A 23927-nucleotide genomic window follows, 5' to 3' on the forward strand; every position below is an offset into this window, starting at 1 on the left:
TTTGACATATAAATACCAAAGAGAGGCTGGGGGTGGCTGCTGTGTAAGTGAGAGGTGTAGCCTACCTCAGCCAGTACACAGACTATGCTTCTGTCCCAGCTCCAGCCACACCTCAAGCTCCCCCGTGAGGCATGCATGTGATGGTAAAGAAGAACCCAGAGTCCAATATATTAAGCATACTTATTTACTTAATCTATACAGAATTGAGTAGATAAAATTTCAGATTCACATTAGTGAAAAATCTCTACAAAATGTTTTTGAAAAGCAAAACAAAGACTGCCTGTTCATTTATCATTTTTTCCTCATGAAAGCAGACATGGGTTGTAAAAATAAAGCAGTGTGTTTAGCACAAACTAGATTTCTGCATCACTTTTTTTTCACAGTTATTTCCATCTACAGTTCAAAGAGGTAGATTTTCTGCAACACCTGAGAATTGAACTGTAACGTAACCAGGTGTAAGTATAATGAAAGAAAGGACAAAACATCAGCTACAGCCCTAACTTCCTTGTGTATGCATACACATAATTGGGTCTTGCATCAGTGTAATGCAGCTTTTTCGCAGTTTAATCATGGTGAAACCATCAGTCAGGCCCGAGTTGTGATGACCAGACACATGTATTTCAGGCTACATCCATTTCCAGCCCCGATTAAACAGTCCATGGTAGTGGAAGAAAGGCGTTCACACGAGTTTGCTTAAAACCCTACTGGAGCCAACTTGGCTGCAGACTGGCAGTGCAAGAGTCTGCTGGATGGCAGAGTGCTGAGCTCATCCATCCCTTAATATAAATTTGTATGTTTTAAAACACTCCTAAAGCAATGCAAGAAAAGGTACTGACTGGCTTCAGGAAGCCAAGTACAGCTCAACTTAGCCAAATGAAAAGTCGGTGCGATGAGGGTACATCATGGGTACAAAAACGATATCCCCATTTTAAAAGCCTTTACTTGGGGCATTCTGATTCATTTACAAATTAAGCAGGTAACAAATATATTGCTGTTCTACATATCTGCTGTGTCTCTAGAAGCCCTTTGAAGTATTCTTGCAGCAGGGTCCAAAAATCCACTCTTGCCTCCATATAGAACAAGCACTATAGAAAGGATTGTTAAAAGATACAAATGCCCCAATAATAAACTGTAAAAATAGAAAACTGCACGTCCCACCTTGCCAAGGGTATGATGCATCTGACACAAAGGTTTTCACTTTCCCTCAGGAAAAATCAATTCACGCTCAGTATTTGCTGAAAACCAGTTTTTGCACCAACTCTTGTTCAAACAGTTTGATTCTGCAAAGCAAGCCATGGAAATCACAAGTCTGAAACACTTCTTCCCAGTGTGTTTAAGCCTTACGGTCAGCACGATTAACATTTCAAAGCTCTGAGTCTAACCTACCCAACTCACTGCTACCTTCTTTCATTCCTGCTGGGCCACAAGCACAAAGCCTGCACACATCTACCACACCGCCAGCCTCCCATCTGCTCCACCAGGTAAGAAATGTCAGTTTCACACAGCTCCTCTCAGTGGCATGAGCTACAACACATTTATCAGGCCTTATACAACCTTACTCTCTTTAAGAGACAGCTACATTATTTCAATGTACATCACTACAGAAAAAGGATCAGGAGCTCAGTGCAGCCTGAACATTCAAGTAATATAGCCACTAAACTGTTAAGGGCAACGAGGGTGGGAAGCTCATTGAGAGATGTGCTTGATTCAGAAACCCCCTCCCAAGTAAGTGCAAAGAACTTTAAGTACCAGAAAAGGCTACACATTTTCATCATCCTTACAACAGCAACCCAAACTAGACGGTACATACACATGAACTAAAGTTAAGGGCAGCATGTAATTATTTCACATATTAACCTTGCAAAAGGAAGTGTTGGTCCTAGTTTCTCTCAGAAAAGTCAAAATATGGACATATGTTTTTTTTTTTTTTTTTTTTTTTCTTTTTAAAAGGAAAAGCCTAAATGGTTGAAGCTTCACAAGGAAACTTTGCTCGTGGCATGTTACCGTAACCATCTGAAATACCATCCCATCCCTCCCAAACAACCTAACTGGGGAGGCACCCCGCCAACTGGTACAGCATCCAGGTTGAGAGTGCAAGATCCTCCACGTATGCTTCAGGAGACGTACTTGAATGGATATGTTCAGTTACAACAGCATATGCTTACATGCAGTGCATACACAGCTATTAAAACCCCTGTATGGTGGAGGCTTATGTCTTCTACACTTCAGGCAGTATATGTTTTCTTTTTTTCACAGCTCTTCTGATAATCCACAGAGATGCGTCCAGACAACGCTGGATTTCTCTAGGCAGCATAATCATATATGTTAGGGACACACTGCAGCTAAGGGGGAAAGAACGAGACCAACTTCTGTGCAACAGGATACCCAACTGCAAAACCCCACTCCACCGCCTTGCTGTACATTTTCTCTCACATTTGAATTTACCACGCTCACAGGTAGGGCAGACAGTCCAAAATAACCTTTACAACACAACCCTGAGAAGTCTGAAAAGAAGTTGTACACCCTGTTTCACCAGCTGCAAATTAACATTTTTCAAAGCTGTTTTGTTTTGTTTTTTTCCCCATACCACAAAGTATATAAAATCCCTTAAAGGTACGTTTTTCTGTATTCTGGACCTTTTTCATTCATTATGTATGAAAACATACAAGAGGGGAAAGCTGACACTTTTACTGGCCGTTAGACATCCTCATATAGATGAACTTAGGACAAATGGTAATCTTCAGTATATCGAGTGGCAACTCAATGAACAAAACCAGAATGCCTTTCCTTAAAGCAAAAAGTGACACTTTGTCACTGTTTCCCCTTACCAATGTTCTATCTGCACAGTCTTCAGTGACGGTGATTCGTGCCGTGGGGAGGAAATGCACATGCATCCTTTTATGGAAAAATATTTTCTTTTAAAAAATGAGGCAGATGTGCAACACAGTTGTGGAAAATTTATAGTTTAAGCTATTTAAAGCTGCTATGCAGCCTCCTGTACCACATAAGTCCAGTAGTTCTAAGAAAATACAGATATGGTAGAAAAAGTAAGAAAATTTTCACCACAAAACCAATAGTTACCACCAACAGAGAAAGTTATACACAAAATATATCTCTCAATACAGTGTTTACACTTCATTTTAGTCTACAGATTCAGTGCCAGGAACAGGACTTGTCAAGACAGTCTTTTCGGAACGATTTGCTGCGTGTGATTCAACGTTGGGCTGGATTCCTGCTTCTGTGTCAGTGGGACTTTCCAGCTCCTCGTGGGAATTGAGTGTACAGGACTGCAACACCTGCACAGCTAGATCCACATCTGCTTCTCTGAGAGAAACTTGCTCCTTAAGGACTTCCACCTTCTCATTCAGCTCGTTCCTTTCTGTCTGAAGAGCCCTGCATAGCTTCTCCAAACGCTCCAGTTTTATCTGAAAGCCCTTGTATTCTTTATCTCTTACTGTTTTCTGAGGAACAGAAAACAAACAAGTTTCATGATACAACCTTTTTTTTTTTTTTTTTTTTTTAATTAATGGAAAGAATCACCATTATTTAATCCTGAAAATGTTACTTCATCCGATAGGTCAAATCCTACATGAGAATACCTGACACTCCACTAGAGGTGGTTTTTCTGACAGTGACAACAGATAACTCTCGAAACTTCACAAGAGCAATCAAACTACACAATGCTAACCAAGGGCTGAGTTATCAGCTAAGATGAAGTCTCACAGGGCTATCAATCAACCCAAATACTGATAACAATGGGGAAATATGGGAATGTAAGTGAGAAGTCAGGGAGGTGGTTGAGTCAACATCCCTGGATGTGTTTAAAAATCGTTTTGGTTTGTTTGGATGTAGTGCTCAAGGACATGATTTCGTGGAGGGTTGTTAGAGTTAGGGTATTATGGTTAGGCTGTGGTTGGACTTGATGATCTTTAGGTCTTTTCCAACCTGAGCAATTCTATGATTAAGTCTATGATTCAGCAGCAGAATCCAGGTCAGAAAGTACCATATTCATAGCTCTCTAATCACCTCTTTAAAAGAAGGGAGAAAGATAAAGTCTTATAGCAGAACCTATACAGCAATTAGGGATATCCATCAGTTCAGTAAGATCGTATGTAACACATTTAAGATGGAATTCAGAAGTAAACAAGAAAAACTAAGAACAGTATTCTTACATCTGTGTGAACAGCTCCTCTCCTGCTAGAATGCAATTAAGTAATGGCACCTCGTGACAGCAAAAACAGCAGCAGTGGAAGAAAATAAGTAATTCCTTACTTAGAGATCATTTCTTTCAGGTGCATCTTATGTATTTAGAACGAATCTCCACTGCAGCACTGACTGAACTTTGTTTAGCATATTAAAATACTGTCAATCCACTCAACATGCACGGTTTCATCATACACAGTACCCAACCAATCGTGGGCAAGGTGGGCAAAATTGAGCAAGGAAAGATGATGCTTCGTTGGCTTTTTTTTGTGCGCGCGATGAAAAATTATCATCTAAATCCAAACTTATTTTCCACCATTTGTGGAGAATAGGACTGTACCATTACACACCAGGAAACTGGGGAGAGTCCAAGAGGAGTCTATAGTTTCTTCTATCTATTACTGAAACATATTAAGCTCTACAGAACACAGACTGCAGTGCAGCAATATTGCTGCTTAAAAGATGCAAATAATTACCTCTTCAGCCATCTGCAAAAGAGCCTTGTTGTTGTTCTCCCATTTTGTACGCCACACGATAGTTTCTTTTTCCAGTTTCTTGATCTTTTTGGTCATCTACAAAAGAATACAGGACTTGCTTCGGTAGCTTGTTTTGCAACACAGGTAAGTAGGTAGACACAAATAATTTGACTCTTCATAATGTTACTTTCAAAGTCTGGTTTGAACAAATTATGTTGTAGAAAAGTATTTCTGTGCAAAAGTAACCCTACAAATACGGAGCCTGCTTTCACAGGAAACAAGCCTGATTCCCTAGAAGGAAACAGGTTAGTAACCACTGAGAGCAGCTAATGAAATTCTCAATAAAGAAGTTAAAATCATAAGCGCAGCAGACCAAACCTCCACGGCATTGTCTTTCATAAAACTGACACTGGGACTCAGCCACATTAAAAACAACTCCACCACAGAACATTATTCGTTTCTCTTTCACAATAAGACAAATCCTTATCCCCTATCATATTAAGTCTCAAAATAACACACATTTTCAGAAAGTAAACACTATTTTGAGATCTACAATGCACAGGACTAACAGCATGCGTTTTTATATTATTCTTTCTGATACTCTAAGTAATCCTATAAATACCTTCTCCATTTCTTGCCTGAAGGTTGTAAACAGTTCATTACTTTTTGCCATGGTAGTCTGGAATTCCTCAAATTTATCCATGTAGAGAGAAAGCTGTTGGTAAAGGGGCAGGAACATTAATAACAGCTGCATGCAAATACAGAAATATTCGTTAAGGTACAAGGGAAGATGAACACAGATGATTTTGTTGTTCATTTATTTGAAAACTCTCTCTCATGCTATCCTGCAATTTTCTTCTGAGGAATATGCAGAGACTTTCTAAAAACATGCCATTCAAATTATACACAAGAGTAATATTCTAACGGGATAAAGAAAGGGATATCATGTTTAATTAAATGTTTCAAGTGTTTCACTGTATTTAGTCATTGCCAAAAAACTTGCTTCCCCACTGAGAAAAAAAAAAATCCCAAAAACCCAACCTATGGACTTCAGTATAGAGGAAATTCAGCACATGGTAAGCAAAATTAAGCTCAGAAAAGACGTACCGTTCCACTTGAACCAGCCAAAGCTAACAACCAAGGCTGGGACAAAATAAACATGGCTGAGTCCAGAATTCAAGATATATATTCATAACCTACAAAATCAGGCCAGTGAACAAAAATTATGGGAAGTGAATATTGACAAGGCATTCATTCAATCATGAAAAGCCCTAGTTTAATAACTGAAGAACATTAATATTCAGTTATAGAAAAACTTCTTGCCCTGAACCACAAGGTCAGTCATAAGGACCAGCAAAATATGTTAACGAGCATAATTTTCCCCAAAAGGTTCTAACATGAAGCATAAAGCAAAAAATGCACTGTTATGAGCATGCAATTCGATGTTTGGAGAATACAGAAGTTCCAAATGCCAAGACCATTTACTAGTAGCTTTTTATCTCAAGTGTAAGAACTGAGATAACTGGTTGCATCAGTGGTTGTATGACCATAACATTCAGGGCACACATACTACATTTTCCTCAAAAAAATAAGAGAAAAATTCATAAAAGAAATGTCTCACTTTTGACCGGTGGATTATGACTCTATTCCTTTAATGCAACTGAACTTCCTAGCTCATCTAATTCTACAACAACATTTGCTGACCACAGAAAGCCATGAGTACACCCACTGTTACTATAAAAAGCAAAAAAAAAAAAAAAAAAGGCAGTGGGATTTTAAATAGAAGGTAACTTATTTGCAGATAAAACAAAATACTACATTTAAAGAAAACTATTTGGGACAAACAGCAAGAAAAACAAGAACAAAACAAACACTGATGTCCAGATTCCTCCAGGCAAGGCCAATGCCAGTGGAGGGATGCACATATATTTTAACCATACACATACATACAATTCAAATCTAACTGCTTGGAAAAAAAAAAAATAGGCAGAATACAGGGGAAAAAAATGGTCATGAAACAGTTTGCCAGGAGACTTAACAGAGAACTGGAAACTGAAGCAATAAGAAGCCTACAGTGAAAGCCCTATCTGCTGCTTTTCAGATGCTGCAATTTTAGCTGAACCTACCACTTTCCCTTGCCTTGTGGGCTGAGCTCAAATGTAGCCAGTGACTGCAAGTGATCCAGAACAGTAGTACAAAAACTGTGGCCCATCTCTCCACTTTCAGCAAGTAAACAACTAAAGATAGTATTTTCTGTGCAGGCTCAGCTTTAGGTTAAAAACTTTTAAAAACTACAAGGATAAACAACACAATTCTTGCTTCCATTGCCCCACAGCAGCATGGAATGCAAACAGTAAAGAATAAGTCTTAAAGCCCACATGGCTAAATCCACAGGCACTCTACAATCTACTCTACATGAAGAGTCACAAGGGTCTCTCTGGACCAGAAAAGCTACAAAAATGATAAAATACCCTTCAAAGAGAGAAGTTTCAAAATGGGCAAAGAACAGTAAATACACAAAAAAACCCACAAAGAATGCACTGTATTATAATGCTGTTAATTTAAAAGAACACCAACTCCAGCGTTTTATTGTTTAGCATCTAGTACTCTCCAAAGGAATTCAGCAGCAACTAGTGAATGTCTAATCTCTGCAGCTTATGCTATGTAATACACTACTGAGAAGTTACCTGACGAAAATAAAGTTTAAGATTTAATTAAAACACCAAGGATTTTAAAAAAAAAAAAAAAAAAAAACAAAAATCCAACATTGTAGCTGCTGAATGATAAGATGTATTTTTTTTTTTTCCCACGAGTTTGTTACATTTCACTACAGTCATAAAACTCCCAATATTTTTATTTTGGAAAACCTGTTATCAAAGAGTTTTCCATTTTTAAAAATACCTGTTGCTTCAGCTGTGCTTCCTGTTGCTTCATCTGTTCACATTTGTGTCTGGACTCAGTAGCTTCTTTTAGCAGCTAAAAAAAAGCAAGAGAAAAAAAGCATGTAAGGAAAATATGCCTAAGAATAGCTTAACGAACTTCATCTATGATGAAAATGAACAAAGATTAATATCATCTAAGGGCCATTCAATGACATTTCCTCACATGTACACTTTCTTATTGTCGTTTGGTGGGGTTTTTTTCGGTTCTTTAATTATAACCATACCTCAATAGATACACAACTTAAAAGCATTTGTGTTGGCATACAGAAACTATTCCGCTGAGACTTTTTTTTAGATAACAGCATGATAGAATTTATGTTTCTAGTTTGGTAGCAAAATTGATCTACTAAAATTATACAAGTACTTCATCAATGATCTATACATAACTTATACCTCTTTCTAAACTTCTGTAATTTATTTTCCACCTTCACTTCTCCAGGCATTAATAGTACCTTTACAGATCAGTTCAAAACAATTGTGTCGATTTGAGAGCATTTTGCACATTGATTTTCATCAGCTTCAGATTCCAAAGTTATTTTTTAACAGTGTATATATACAGTCTAACAGCGGATGATCATTTTAAGATAGTCTAGGCAAAAGCCTTGCTTCTTCTGAAAACTCCATTAAAAGACAGCAACAAACTTGTAAGACCTGTTTTTAATTGAAAGCTAACTAATTGAGAGACTGCAAGGAAACTGGAGTCTGGAGAAGAGGAGGCTCAGAGGAGACCTTATTGCACTCTACAACTTCCTAAGGGGAGGTGGTGATGAGGAGGGGTTTGGCCTCTTCTCCCAGGCAACAAACAGGACCTGAGGAAGTGGCCACAAGCTGTACCAGAGGAGGCTTAGGTTAGACATAAGAAAAAACTTTTTCTCTCAGACAGGTCAGGCACTGGAATGGCTGCCCAGGGAGGTGGTGGAGTCGCCATCCCAGGCAGTGTTCAAGAGGCGCCTGGATGAGGAGCTACAAGATAAGGGTTAGTGCTTGTGGTAGCAGTGGTAATGGGAGGACGGCTGGATTAGATGATCTTGTAGGTCCTTTCCTACCTTGTGATTCTATAACTCCTGACTACCAATACAGAAATGAAATATCAGGCATAGTTTTGGGGACAGATGCTCTGACAAGCATACATTTTATTCTGCTTTTGTTACATCCTATAGCATAAAAACTGAACGTATAACCACACAATAGCAAGGAAGTACCTGTGACGTTTCAGAACAAAACATTACTGAATCCAGAACAAATTTAAGTGACATCGAGCCATTTACTAAGTAAATGCAAACAGTAGCACTACTTGCCTGTGTACGTGGACATTAATATTGCACACATCATACACAGACAACTTACACCTCAGTCCTGACACTGAAAAGCTATTCTAACTTTCAAAATACATTCCCAGTAGTTCAGTGTTTGCTGCCTTCGCTTTAAATCATGATAAGCCTGTTTTGATGTGCTGACATCTCCTTTTCAACATACACAGAATTCACTTACAAACTCTCTTTCTCGCTGATGTTTCTCCTCTGCTTCTTTAATAAGTTGGGTAGTTTGCTGGAGCTTGGCATCCACAAGTTGCTGCTGCAGTTCTTTATGCTTGAACACTTTATCAATATGCTAAAAAAAAAACAAAAACAAAAAACAAAAAACCACCAACCAAAAAGACAACCTTTAGTCAAAGATAAACTGTACACAGGTCAAAGGTACATATATGTACACGTATGGGGGAGAAACATTCTTGAGAAGTTTCATGTGAAAGAGCAGCAAACAATGGTTTTAAAACGCCTTTTTTCCCTCTGTCCCCTATAAGTACACTTTTTTTTTTTGTCTTTTATAGAAGCCTATGTTAGAAGTACACTTAACAATCATTAGAATAACTTCACCACTTTGCACATTTTTACATATGCTACAGCAATCTGCTCTTGCTTATAAAGCTTTTATATTACTTTGAACATTTCTTCTACAAGCTCTAGTTCCAAGAAATTAAAAAAAAACCTCGAAACAAGAAAGGTTTGCAGACTAGGCTGATGAAACTCCACAAAACAATGAACAATTATACAGCCTTAATTCCAAACATACAGTTGCACAAAATAACTAGCTACCTTTTGCCTTCCCCAAATTATCTCATTTTATATATGTATTTATATAAATATTCCATGATCTTAAAAGATCAGGAACTGGATCTACAGTGAATTTTCTCAGATCCAGATTAGAAAAAAAAAAAAAAAGCCATATTCCAGCTCTCCTGTGCCAACTAAGAACTAACAGTGCTTAGTCTGGTTAGTTTATGTGTTGATTACAATTATGGCTAGCTCAGTGCTAAAATACAGTCATTTCCATAACTCCAGTCCAAATATATTCTTAAGGCAATATAGCTTAGGATGATTCAACACCAACAACAAGAACTACAATGTAGCTTGTAAAAAAGAATCTTAATGAAGTAACAGATACAAGATAATGACTACTGTTTCACAATATAATGTGAAATTGCACTTTCAAGGAATTTAATATTAATGTGTACTCATGTTGAAAATAACTTTCCTAAGTTGTTTAGTCCAAATGCCCACCAAAACTAGAGACAACTTCAAAGTGATCAGGTTGTTCTGAATACTTTCAATGACAAAGAAAGTCTCCAGATCTCCAAACAACTTATTTCTGTTTGGGGACCTTGACAGTGAAACACTGTTTACGATGCTCTTTGAATACAGAGATGCAAAACCACAGGAATGGCAGACAGTGAGCCAAACAACCACGTCACTTTTCAAGGCAGTGAAGTAAAAAGAATATTCTTAAGTCATATATATGGTGGGTGTCAAGTAGTAGGGTTTTGGCCCCTTGAAATAATTACTGAATCCTTGTAAAGAACTAACAGAATCCCACCAGGAGCACAATGTAAGTACCTCTTCTCGCAAGGCATATTGCTCAATGAGCTTCTTCAGTTTTTCCCCCAGCTCAATATTTTCCTGACGGAGCTTGGCGTTATGTATATCATGCTGTTCCAGTTGAGCCTGAATTTCATTCAGAGTAATCTGGAAGTGTGCAGTTGCTTCTTTTCGCCTTTCCTCCTCTTCACGTGCTTGCTGGATGTTTTCTTCCTTTTATGAGAAATTATTAGAAAGTAATGATGCTCAAGCCAGACCATGTGCCTTTTCCATACATTTTAGTCAGAAATGATGGCAGTAATTCACTTCTGTACAGTTTCAAGTTCTAAATTGTTAATACCACAATTGTTATATTATACTGATCTAGCCACATGAAGTATCTGGAAGTTCCAATGCCTTTAGAGAACCCTGTTCTTATTCTTATTGGCATTTCAAGATACTGCATACATACCTTTGCAGGAATAAGAATTAACTAAATGTTAAAAACAGAACTGACACTAATGCAATTTCCTACGCTGACTACAGATAAGAATCTCGTGGCTCTTCCATTTTACTCCTAGAAACTGTATTCTGACATAATTAAGCCTCTTTTCTTTCCTGACACATTGACATTTCATGCCGCTGTTATTTCAGTTGTGCTATTTTTTTCAGCAGTCCTCACTACTGCTCCCAGAAATAAACATGACAAGACCACAGAGTACAAGTAATATGACCTACCAACCAGTTTAGAGAATAGTTCAAAGCCAGCTGAACTACCCTCATGTTCTTTACCTTAAAAATCAGGTACACGGGATAAAGCAGTAAGCGAAAAGCAGCAGGCTTAATTTTAAGCAATGACCAATAAGAAGGATCTTCAGCACCACGCATCATAATTCATGCCAACAGACTAACCTTTAAAGTCTTGTTATGACGCTGAAGCTCCCGACACAGAGATTCCAGTTTGCTGCGTGCCAAAATGGCCTTGCTATGCTCGCTCTGCAAGTGGACTTTCTCCTTCACAACTTGTGCTTGCTTTTTCTGCAGTATCTTCATCTGCTTTTGAACATTCCGGCTCTCTTCCAACTAACATTAGAGTGCATGTGTGAAATAAACATAGCCAGGATTATCTCTATGCATCTACGAAAGCAGACTGAACATGTAAACATTTCAGATGAAAGTAAAGAAATCAAATAATTTCATTATCTGAACCTCTACCACTGATCTTAGAGAAACACCCAGCATCCTAAATATGTAAGGACAGAAGAGGAAAACACACACGTTCCAACTTGACAAAGAGCACGGACCACAGACCTACTGACCGTGGGCTATCAGCCTGTGTTCAACTACAGGGGCAGGACTAGCCCTGAAAAAGGAGGATGCAGCAGATACAATTAAAAGCTGAGACTGGCATTTCAGCAAGCCACAGTTCTTTCCGCTCTTATCTGTAAATTACACACAACTGTTTATCAAGCATGCCTTGTTTTTAACATCAAAAAGAAAACCATGAAACTGCGTTCTTGTCAGCAGGTGTTCCTACTGAAGCAAGAAGTAGTTGATAACATTTTGTAAAATGCTAAGTTACTTCAGAGAAAGGAACAGACACAACCAGCAGCTTTGACACAAATCAAGTCAAATTATTAAAGCTGCATAGCCCAGGCTTTGTTGACTTAGAAGATATGTAGCCTCAACCACGTGAAAAAAACTTTTGAAATCGTTTTCTTCATACTATTTGGATGACATTGCTAAACTTTGCATCAGGGCAGATCTACTTCAAAATCTACTCTATGAACATCCAGCAAATCGAAGAGTTTCTTGCAACAACACCTAGTTAAGAGCAAGTTCCATTGCATTTGATTTTTGGGCTCCCCAAGAAACCATATTATTTAGGGTTTGATCTACTGTAAAGCTATTAACAACATTAAGTGGAATACTGCTCCTTATCAGTGCCTCAGCCTCAGGACACCACAGGAAGAGAAGGCTGGCATTCAGGAACATCACCATGGAATACAACAACGGTTTTCTGAAAGAGCTCAAAATAATGCTAAAGCACAGAAGAAAGAATAAAGTTAAGGATCACCACAAAGCAGCAAATAAAGTCTGTATTTCACCTAGTTTGGAGCAAAGGAAATATTATGGAAATATTTTGGTACGCAAATATAAAAAGCCCTTTTCTTGGTTGAAAAAAAACACTAAGTGGCTCTACTGCCTGCATGCCTATGAAACTTCAGGCCTGTAAAAGTACACCAGTGAGACATATCACCAAGGATGCAAACCTTCCTGCGTCACAAACTGATCTTCTGATAAGATTCCAAAATAGGAAAAAAAATTGTGGAAGATCTTTTGCCAGGAGAGTGGCAGTCCTACCTTTATTGTACAGTCCTTTTCATGAGACACCACTGAAAAACCTGACAGTGAGCTTTAAAGATGATGAATCTTTAAAAAAAGAAAACAAGCATTGTAGGTGCACTGTCATAAACTGTCAGTTCAAACCTCTGCTGGCATTAAATCTGACACCTATGCCAGTGGTTCACCACCATGATCATGAAGGAAAGAATGCATCTTAAAAGGAGCACAACCAAATCAAAATGAACCTAAGGTAAACAGGGCACCACTAAATACTAACACTAAACTGCTGTTACACCTGCATGAGCTCCCACCCGACTTCCCATGATGCTGACAACTGCTAGAGAGAGCAACTGGTTCCCTAGGTTGGGGATTCTAACAACAGACTGCAGACCCTCTCCCATAAGAAGCAAAAAAAAAAAAAAATCACAACGTGAACAGGTCTGTCTTGATTGCCAAGCTACAGGAAGGAACTGATTATCATTTAGTCTTGCAGTTCCTCAATTACTTAAACGTCTTTCCTTCAACAAGAAAACTCAAAAAATAAAAATGGTGCAGACTGTTTTCTCTCACAAGAATTATGGAATTCATCCTAACGTAGATCCTCACGCAGGCCATCATCTCTGACTTGACATGAGAGCTGTCTGCTCAAATAGAAAGGGCACCACATGCACAGACAATTGTTTATAAAATCCAACACATTTATTGTAATTTTCTCTCAATATCCTTGAGTTGTACTACAGAATGGTTATTGTTTCTCATTTAGAGGAAAGTGATTTCTTAGAGAAGTTGTTAGTTTTGAAGGAAATTCACTCACGTGAACAAAGAACACACACGTGAGACCAAGAAAAAAACTAAGCAAAAACATGTCAGACCTCCGAGGAGGACTCTGGATTTGGGGGAAAAAAAAAAAAAAAAAAGAGCTAACCAACACGTATTCTTAAATAGTTATTGCTTCTGTGACTAGAAAGTTTTTGTACCAGCTCATTAGCAAAGCTCTGCAGACATCGATACTCTCAAAAGAAATACAGTTTGTTTCAGAAGTTCTGTCATGTTGTGCAGCCATTATGTTTATTATGCAGCCATTTTCAGAAATGTTTCCACACATACTACACCTGACAACAAGAGAAAGCAAGCCTTGTGTTTTTTAAGCTACTCAGCCATTTGCTTTTACTTTCATTTTGCAGCTACAAATATGGTGGAAAAAAACATGCAGGTGTTATTTCCATTCTTGGCTGTCCCCATATCTCAAGATGAACAAGTGCAGCATTTTTCATCTCCAGACACATTCCAGAAAGACAACTTATGACCCAATAATCCACCCAATTTTGTCATCAATTACTTTAGAGATTAAGCTGTTCTGTGTTATTTAGAGTAGGAATGCACTCTACGATCAGTAACTGAATGTGCTCTCATGAAACCATGACACATGTTCTGCCTTTTTGATCTGTTAATGAAAAAATCTGTATGTATGATCACAGAGCAAAATTACACCTTCCAATTCTACCTTCAATCTCTAAGAAGTTAAGCAGAACTAATTTATTTCAAGTCCTTGGCAAAGTATGTTTTTTCTCTTTATGCTAAAATGCAGACGTAACCTAGGAAAATACTGTCTTCCAAAAGAAAAATCATTCTGTTAATCCTAGTGTTATGATTCAGTACCAGGTTGTCAAAAAGTTATAATCTAGTTTACCTTTAGTTTTAGACAGTCTTGCAGAAAGGAAAAGACTAAACACAAGCTCTGCTGGAACAATATTCATGAGAAGCCTGTGTGTTCATTTCTGCCTGCCAACACTGTGAAACATTCAAAATCATTAACCATCCTGTATTAGAAGTTCTTGCATTCCACCGTTAACACATGAATAACTCTTGCTATCTTTACAAATTACTTACCAGATCAGCATACTTTTTGCACAAAGCCGCCAACTTTTCCTCTGGGGTAGAAAGCGTGTTCAAAGCTTGCATTAATAATAGTACTTCTTTTCCTATTAAAAGAAGGAAATACGACCTTATTGAGGAGGAAAAAAACTTACCAGAACAGCAGCTTGTCTTTAAAAGTAAAATGCAGAAGTGCGAGAAACTAGTGCGACTTAAGCTGCTTTCTGGTTTGATAGCTGCATAATGGGAAGTCATCACAGTACGAATCATTTTACTTGACTGTATGCCATTACACAACTTGGATAGCAGAAGTTACTTCAATATTAAAACCACAAAAATATTTTTGTTTGCCTTACAACAGGAAAGAAAAAGTTGAATTAATTTAAAAGGTTGAAGTTTAGCTACTAAAAGATATTCACAAAAGTGCTTTTAATATGCCTTTGGAATTCAAACACCAGCAGTGAGAGCACTAAAGGCTGCAATCACAAATTTAAAAATTAATCCAACAACCAGGAAGTTAAAAAGCTAATTAGTAAGGACAGAAAAAAAAAAAAAACAACAAACAAAAAATCCTGCTGTAAAAACAGCAATATCAGCAGAGGGACTTTTACATACGCATTGAGAACTGTTTTTTCCTAAGTAAAAGTATACATTCTGTTGTCCTTAACAAAGTATTCTAAGTGGTTCTGGTTACAAAATAAAGATGAGACAGAACACACCTAAAGTTTTCTCTTTGTGCTTTTCGCTCTCTGGATCTTGTTGGCCATCAGGTGGATCAGTACGGGTTTCCTCTCTTCCAGGAGTCTCCTCACGAGACTCCTGAGAGCAGCACGTGGACCCCGGGAGCTTTCTGTTCTTTGTGATATACTCAGTTCCTTCCAATGTGTCTGTGTTTTCCAGGCCGTCACAGTTGGGCTGCGTATGCTGTAACACTGTGTTAGACAATTCATTGCACCTGCTGTTCATCAGCTGATCCTGGTTATTCATTCCCGTCTCCTGGGATCCAGCTTCTTCCATTGCACCAACAACCAACTTCAGAAGTGAAAGGAAAAAGCAGAGATCAACAATCAAGCAGTGTATTTAAAATGGAAACTTCCACTTCTACGTGGCATGGGCAAAAAAAAAAAAGAGTAAAAGTCCATTGTCATTCATGTTGATCAAGGTGATACTTACTGCCATATATAAATAAACGTAAACACAATAAGCCTAAGGAACAATGAAAAAAACAGCACAACAGTCCAAAATACTACTTTTCCTACTATTAGCAATTTCAGTACATTGTCACCACAAAAACATTTACATGGAGATATGCTTGTGAAGCTCCAAAACAAATGTGACAGCATCTGAGTTATTAAATCACTCAAACTTAACTGAAAACATTTCTCCATAACACTTCTTAAAAGAGTATCTCAAAAATAAACAATAAATGTAGGAAATATTACGTACATATAAAAATAGGATCGGGAAATTGAAATAAGGATGTATCATGATTAAGTACTGCTTTATTACATACTATTACATACTAGGCTCAGAGAACTGAAAGATAGCAGTTTTAAAATCATTCAAGAGCTGTACCAAAAGAAAGGTCAAGGAATTCATAGAAACACATTTCCTCAAGGATAAGAGCTTAACCTACTTGAATCAGACGTGACTGACAACTTATGATTGGAGAGAACCCGTCTAACAAGAACGATAAACAGGACTAGGAGCACATTCATTTTCAAAATATTGAAATTCACCCCCATTGAATCATCCCCAAAAGCTTTAAAAGTTACAGCACAAGTAGTTACAGAACCAGGTCTTGTTTATGTGCAGAGTGACGCTGTTTAAGCACAAATGAATTTCAGATTATGTTTTACTGTTAAAAATAATGTTAATGCCTAACACCAGGAATTGGCACTGGGTTGCACATTCTGCATGGATGGACCATCTTCCTGTTCAAAAGCAAGTAGCCAACATCAAAGGAACACAGCCAACACTAATAATATACTTCAAGATACAGTTCAAATCCCATTTTCTTTAGTAGGCTTCAAGTAATTTAAAATCATTAAACAAACATGCATACATATTGTATGCATATATATTTTACATATTGTAAAAAAACACATGCATGACAGCTTAGTTGTTCGCTACAATCAAAGCAAGTCCCCTACATTAGACCTTATCTCAAGGTAAATTCATTCTTGTGAAGATGGAATTAAAGCTACACATTTCAGGAAGGCCAATAAGTTTTGCAAATGTAAATAATCTGTACAGACATTAAGCAGCAACTTCTGACTTATCAAAGATTTTCACTTTGCACTGCTCTCTGGAAGTGTAGAAAGCACTATGGAAAAACACACTGCAGCTTTATCTTCTTCCAGTCATGCCAGACAATGTGCTTGATGAAAGCTTCCAAAGGTAATAAATACATGGACAGAATTGCTGTAATCAATGATCAATCCCAAGGTTTTTCTTAGAGCTCTAAAACACGCTCTTTCCTCAGATTGTCTTAAGCCATGAGACCTCCTTTGCATGGGAAAGGCTCACTACTCCAAGTTCAGCAAACGAGAGCTTCTTCCTAAAAACAGTACGAGATATAAAACACGTACAGCTCATTCAAACTTTGTGAAATTAATTTTGTACAAATGGTTAAAAACAGAGCACGGGGCTTCTTTAAGAAACACAATTTGTCCAGAAGCCGAATACAGAGTACTACAGGGCTCACGTTACACTGGCAAAGCAGGAAAGTTCAGAGCATGAAACTGAGGCAGAACTGCAGTACCAACAACAGCTGAAATGTGCTGTTTTTCCCCATTATGCGTGATGTCAGCTTCTAGCTCAGGTTCCTGACCCTCAGAAGCCTGGCAAGCAGTAGGAGAAGCCTGCCCCAACCTCAAGAGTTTCTGGGCAGAGGCAGCATTTTCAGGCTTTCTGAAATTCATGAAGAGACTCGGGAATTTCTTTTAGAAAGTGGAGCACAGAAGCGCCCCGCGCTCCAACAGGCAGCAGGTAGGCCTGGCTGGCACACAGCGAGCAGCAGCAGCAGCGCCCAGGCAGCGCTCTTGCAATCACTCCTCATTCCCCTCTTTCAGACCACCTCCCTGTTGTGCTGAGAGCAGCGTTTGTGCAACTTGTTCTAACAAAGCTTATAGCCACATCAGTCCCTCGGCCCAGTTCACTGCACAGCAATAGGCCATTCTGCCAACCGCACAGAAGAGCTCGCGATGGCTGGAAATCAGCCAAGACGCGAGAGACGCTAAAAAAAGGTCGGCCTGATCACAGCCGGTGTGTGAGGAACTGAGCCAAAAATACCTCATCCTAACCACAGAAGCGCAGGTAGCATGGACTCCTGCAGTTCTAGAGCACCGTCAGCAAGAAGGCGTCCACAAGAAGCTATTTTCATCCATGAAAACTCCTTCTTCTACTGAGGAAAAGTGAAAAGCTACTGGCAGGGGCACAAATGTGGCCAGGGACTGAAAAACACCCACTAAAAACTAGTGCTAGCACACTGCCTCAGTACCTTACATATCCCTCATTTCTGAGCTGGCGTTTATACGCATGTTCCCAAGCACCTGGCAGCTTTGCTGAGTGAACACCATCACCTCATTAATTCAGCAGAGCTTTTTCTAGAAGTCAAATTAGGTGTCAGCCCAATTCTTTACTGACAATAATAATCCTTCAATTCCGGGAGCTTCTCTATTCTTGGACAAAGGAAAAAAAAAGCCATGAGGCCATCAGATTCATTCTCCCAAGTCTAGCAGAGAAGGTAGCAGTCACCTCCAGAAAGCTGAGGATCAAGATTGGTGTGCATGTGCCCTGTACATTTCAAATAGACTTCAAAATAATAGCATGACATTTCCAATAATGAAAGAAAGCAACTATTGAGCTTTTCAAGCTTTTCTTGGTTTTCCAATGAACGTGGAACAAATTGAATCTTACTGACAAGCAAGCCTGCTTCATCCAAAGCTGAAGCACAGCATGGCAGGAGACCATTTTGGTATTAATATTCAATTTTCTTGGCTTAAATATAATTAGGAACTGGTGATGATGGGCTAGAATAGGTTAGAGAAAGGGTTACAGAAAGGCAGCAATACCAACAACTTGATTGATTACATACAAGACTAAGTAAAAAACAAGTTCAAATCCCATCAAATTGTCATTTATAAATCCTAGTAGGACTGACAGCAATGGGGCAACACAGACAAACTCTAATGCGCTTAACCTAAATTAGAAAGTGTTTATTTTTCATTTTAAGCACCGAGGAGTCTATTACTGCCTGACAGGTGCCACAAATGCTAACAGCTAGATGACCTCCTGATAATGATTAACAACATTTTCACTTCAGCGTTGCAAGCTGTCACTTCAGAGAGTAGATACCCAACATTTTGGCTTTCCTGGGCCATGCTGAGAGAAGAGGAATCATGTTGGGCCACATATAAAATACATTACATAGCTCATGCATGTAAGTTAAAAAGACTTCTAATATTTTTAAATTAAAAACAAAAAAAATAAAAAAACAACGAAAACATAAGACTTGGGGGTTGGACATGCATGCTTTAGATCTGCAGCAGCCTTTTTACACTTTGCTCTTCAGACACAAAGTACATATAATTTCAGATTTGGTTGAAGTATATAAGTAACAACTGCCACGTTGAGAATGTTATGGTCTACACTGTATAAGTATTACTAAAATTGTCCCTCTTACTGAAGGAATGGACAGAACAACCCAAACCATTACCTTTTTCCCTCCAAAATTCATGCTAATCAGACGAGTGAACTTCTCAGTTTAACATTCCAGCCAGAACAGAGCACTTCCAACAGTGCATTGTATAATAGTGCTGATTCAGTACTGACTGCATAAAAACAAAACAAAGCCACCCCACCAAAACCCAGCTACTGAAATTACTACTGCGTTTTTAGCTGCTACCACGGTCACTCAGGTTACAGCCAGCTTCCAAGCAGATTTAATGACACACGGATTATAATTTGAAAGACCTGAGTAAGACTGTAACGTACCTAAAGACTTTCAGTAAGAAAAGAACATCCTGCACAACAGATGCAGGACTTTATACTGCAATATTTCAAAAGTATTTAGCAAAATTTAAAACTCCTCCGTTACAAGTAAAATACTTGCTACATATGTAGCTGTGAATCCAGCTATTACAAGACACTGATATTTCAGAATAAGCACAACCATCTTTAAGCCATCTAAGATAGGGCCAGGCAGCTGGAGGATGCCTGCAGGAATAATATTCATAACAGCACTCCTGTTGAAAAACCCCAGAGTTTCAGGTCAGCAGCCTGCTCTGTTCTCTCAACTCATGCCTTGATCAAGCAGGTGCGTATCAGAAAGACTCTACCTTGCTTTGCAGCTAAAAGGTGAGAGCACAAAGACAGGCACCCTGCTTATGAAACTGCCTATGATCACAAGGCATTAAGCCAGTGTTATTCTATGTCAAATTCTATGTTGCCACTGCAGTAACATTCCCTACACGAGAAGGCCTACACTGAGCCTATCCTACCATGGGCAAACATAATGCGGGCAGATCCTTTTCTGTTCCAGTACCTATGAAGTACCATGTTGTTCTATCTAAAAATACTCTGTGCATATGGTTGGGTACTAACCTACCTATACTTTGCATCTCTGTACCTCTTAATAACAGATCCTAATTAGCAGCTGTCATAACTTCCTGTTTCTCCTAAACGTTAGCAAAGCACCCGAAAAAAAACAAACAACCAAAGCATTTCCTACATTCCCCACAGCAATGGATGGTCCATACTGTAAGAAGGCCTTTACAACCTCTGCCTTCAGAGCTGTTAATGCTTTTCAAAAACATCCCAGAAGCTTCAAGAACATATGCACATAACCAACCAATTACACTAAAATCTTGTGCCAAGAAGTATAGCACTTTATCCTAAGGGTTTACAGAGCAGAACAAGCTTTAGGCTTCTACCATCCCAGCATTTCACTTTTACTTGCTAACACACCAAAACTCAATTTGAAAACACATATAATAGATTTCTGCTCACCATAGATTCTCAAGACAACTTCACTTAACATAACTGGACTGTGCTAAAAATCAGTTTAAAGTCACTTTTGGTGGTAATTTTTTTTTTTTTTCCCTCCCAGAAAAACTAGCTTTTTGGTATGCCACAAAATTGTAGCTTGAGTTTTACAGCAGGTGCACCTTCCAGCATCCACTGGTCTAGCATCCGAGTGCTCTTGTGACCACGAGACTAGTTTATTAAGTTTGCTTCTCCACGTCATATTTCTGTATGCTATGTTCACTAACGTAAATAGCCACGCAGTTTAATTACAACTTTCTGAGAAAAATGATGGCCTCTGAGGCGGCTTCCCCTCTGAACAGGGATCTCAGCTGTGAGGTCAATAAAGTCATTTCCAACAAGTACTTCACCCTGCCCTGTCATTACACTGAGAGTGATGCTCTCAGCACTCATTTATCTGCCTTCAGAACATTGGACTGAGGCCTCCACCTCAGTGTTACTCATCATCACTGCAAGGTGAGGTGTCCCAGCACAGCAGGAGGAACGTTAAGAAACAAATTCTTGAACGACAATATTTTCTCTTCATAAATATTAGAAGTACTGTGTTATTTCTCTTCATAAATATTAGAAGTACTATGTTACTAGTGCTGTTGGCCTTACATTTAAGCCTTTAATATTGGCTCAGGCACTTAGATTTTCTCATACCTCTGCTCAAGGTCTTTGTTTTGGTGCCCTTTCCATTCTTCCTGCATTCTCTCTCAGTGGCCTTGACACACAGAACTCCTGCTTTCAAAAATAGCTTTTTTATTTCATAGAATCACTAAGGTTGGAAAAAGACGTCTAAGTTCACCTAGCTCAACAATCAAACCATCACACCATGCCCACTGACCATGTCCCTCAGCATCACATCTACACGTTTCCTGAGCACCTCCAGGAACGGTGACTCCACCACCACCCTGGGCAGCCTGTGCTTCTCCACTCTTTCTGAGAAGAAATTTTCCCTTATATCCAACCTGAGTCTCCTGGCACAGCTTGAAGTCATTCCCTCTCACCCTATTGATGTTACCTGGGAGAAGAGGCCAACCCCCACCTCACCACAACCTCCTTTCAGGCAGTTGTAGAGAGTGATAAGGTCTCCCCTGAGCCTCCTCCAGACTGAACAATGCCAGTTCCCTCAGCTGCTTCCCATAAAACTTTTGCTCCAGACCCCCATATCTTTGTTGCCCTTCTCTGGACACACTCCAGGGCCTCAATATTGATTTACCACAAGAGTGGATTTGTATCCTTTCTTCCGGTGCTCTGAAAGCACTATTTTGGTTAAAAAAAAACATACAACAACAACAAAAACCGACATGAGAAATCACTTCCTGTAGCTCTAGCAAAATTCTCACTGCTGGAACCCAAGGCCTATATGGAAATCGTACAGAGCATGCTGCTGCACATGTCACCAGTGCTTTTTAATGCAAGCACCTAAGACAGGTGTTAATTTAAAAAATATTTAATAAATGCAGCATGAATCACTTCCCACAGAGATGCTTCACTTCCTTCTTACTCTAAATTGTTTTTCTGTCATCTGCACTTCTGCAGAAAGCTGGTGGACAAGCTCTTAAGTCCCAAGAAAGCACGGCACAAGGAATCTACAAAGAAAGACACTCCAACAGGGGGAATACACCTGCAAGAGACTGTCAGACGACTTTTAGTTCTTGAAAGATACTCGAAGTAGAAATTACCCAATACTCCCTGCTATGTTTCAAGGGGGTTGAGTTCTACTCCGTACCGCCGTGCGAATTAAGCGATGCTGCGATTTCCGATAACGAGGGCAGGGCTAAACAAGCCACCTGCCTCCTCGCAGACCAAAGCCACGCATCCCTTCAGAGCAAAGATCTCTGGGGAAGGGGCGGGGGGCACAGCCTCCGACCGGTACCGGCTCCACCACGTGCTGCCAGCGGCCCCCGCGCGCGGGTAGGCGGCGCCCCGCCTCCGTCCGCGGAACCGCCGGGGGGGCGCCGAGAAACCCCGCCCCGCGAGCCCGGCGCGGCGCCCCCCGGGGAAGCGCGGCCTCCCGAGAGCGGCACCGCCCCCACAGCCAGAGCGCCGCGGAGCGCGGAGGCCGCGTGGGGCCGGAGAGCGAGGCGCCGCGAGCCTGCGGGGGCAGAACGGAGCGCTCCCCGCCGCGCCGCTCTCACCTCCGGGCTGCCGCTGGCGCCCGCCACCGCCTCCTCGCCTCCCCGACCCTGACTGTGGCGCCGGTTCCGTCCCGCTGCGCCGCCGCCGCCGCTGCTGCCTCCTCCCCGCGCTGCCTCCGCTCCGCGCGTCGCCATGATGTGACGGCAGCATCCAAACAAGCTGCCCGGCCGAGCGCACCGGAAGCTCTCCCGGACGCCCGCCCCTTTTCCGCCGACAGCCAATCGCCGCGCCGCTCTCAGCCACACGTGGGAGGTTCGCGCCCTCCCTGCTCCCCCCGGCCCGAGCGCGGCTCTCTCCCCCGGCAGCGATGGGGCTCCCCGAAGCGAGCGGACTGCGCTTCCCGGCGTGCTCCTCGCCCGGGGCCGAGCACGGCATACCCGGAGCGGCCGTCGGGTCCGCCGTGGGGAACTCTGGGAGACGCAGTCTGAGCGGTGCACCGAAGCCCCTCGCGGGACGGCGGGAGGCCGCTGAAGCTCGCAGCGCGGTTGCGGGGCGAAGAGCTTTATCGCGGGCTGGTGGCGACGGGAGAGCAGCTCCCTCCCTGCTCCCGGCTCTGCTCCGCCTCCCGGTGCCGATTAACGCTCTGAGGCGCCTTCGTCACCGCTTTGAAGGGACGGCCGAGCGGCGCCGCGGGCTGACCCGGTTGTCTGTCAGGTGCCGCGTTGCGCAAGGCGGGCAGCCGGCACCGGCGCTGCGAGCACAGCCCGTAACTGCAGCCAAACTGCGTGGTTGTTAGCACGTTTTAGAATAATACTGCTTTCCGAACTGGGCACACGTAAACAATCCATTCGACTCCTTCCGAGTGTTTCATTCATGGAATATCCCGAGTTGGAAGGGATCCGCAAAGGATCACGGAGGCCAACCCCTGGCTCCGCACAGCACCACCCAAAAGTTGTTTGAACTCATCAGTGACAACACCTTGATCATAACTAAAACAAAACGTTTTAAAAACTTACCGATGGTAAAACTGTGACATAAAGGCATTAATTCTTTTCTTACAGCGTTCTTACTACGTTTAAGGCTGGGAGGAAACTGTTGAAATGCAGAAGTAAATT

General features: G+C 40.6%; 1 protein-coding gene across 2 annotated transcripts; it reads right to left on the minus strand.

Moving 5' to 3' along the window:
* Positions 1-168: 168 nt before the first annotated feature.
* On the minus strand, positions 169-23328 carry TXLNG (taxilin gamma). Of its 2 annotated transcripts, none has more exons than XM_042810096.1 (10): positions 23250-23328; positions 15417-15729; positions 14713-14804; positions 11389-11559; positions 10516-10710; positions 9113-9232; positions 7581-7655; positions 5302-5394; positions 4680-4775; positions 169-3461 (listed from the first exon to the last, which is right to left on the minus strand). In XM_042810096.1, the coding sequence occupies exons 2-10, from the start codon at positions 15712-15714 to the stop codon at positions 3141-3143; spliced, it is 1461 nt and encodes a 486-aa protein (XP_042666030.1). In that variant the 5' UTR covers positions 15715-15729; positions 23250-23328; the 3' UTR covers positions 169-3140. The 2 variants fall into 2 exon arrangements, with proteins under 2 accessions (XP_042666030.1, XP_042666029.1); XM_042810095.1 differs by lacking the exon at positions 23250-23328 and adding an exon at positions 22872-23006.
* Between the last annotated feature and the right edge of the window lie 599 nt (positions 23329-23927).

This window comes from Centrocercus urophasianus, unplaced genomic scaffold (assembly GCF_019232065.1).
Source record: "Centrocercus urophasianus isolate 14NV4802_14NV808 unplaced genomic scaffold, USGS_Curo_1.0 seq_12, whole genome shotgun sequence".
Taxonomy (NCBI): Eukaryota; Metazoa; Chordata; class Aves; order Galliformes; family Phasianidae; genus Centrocercus; species Centrocercus urophasianus.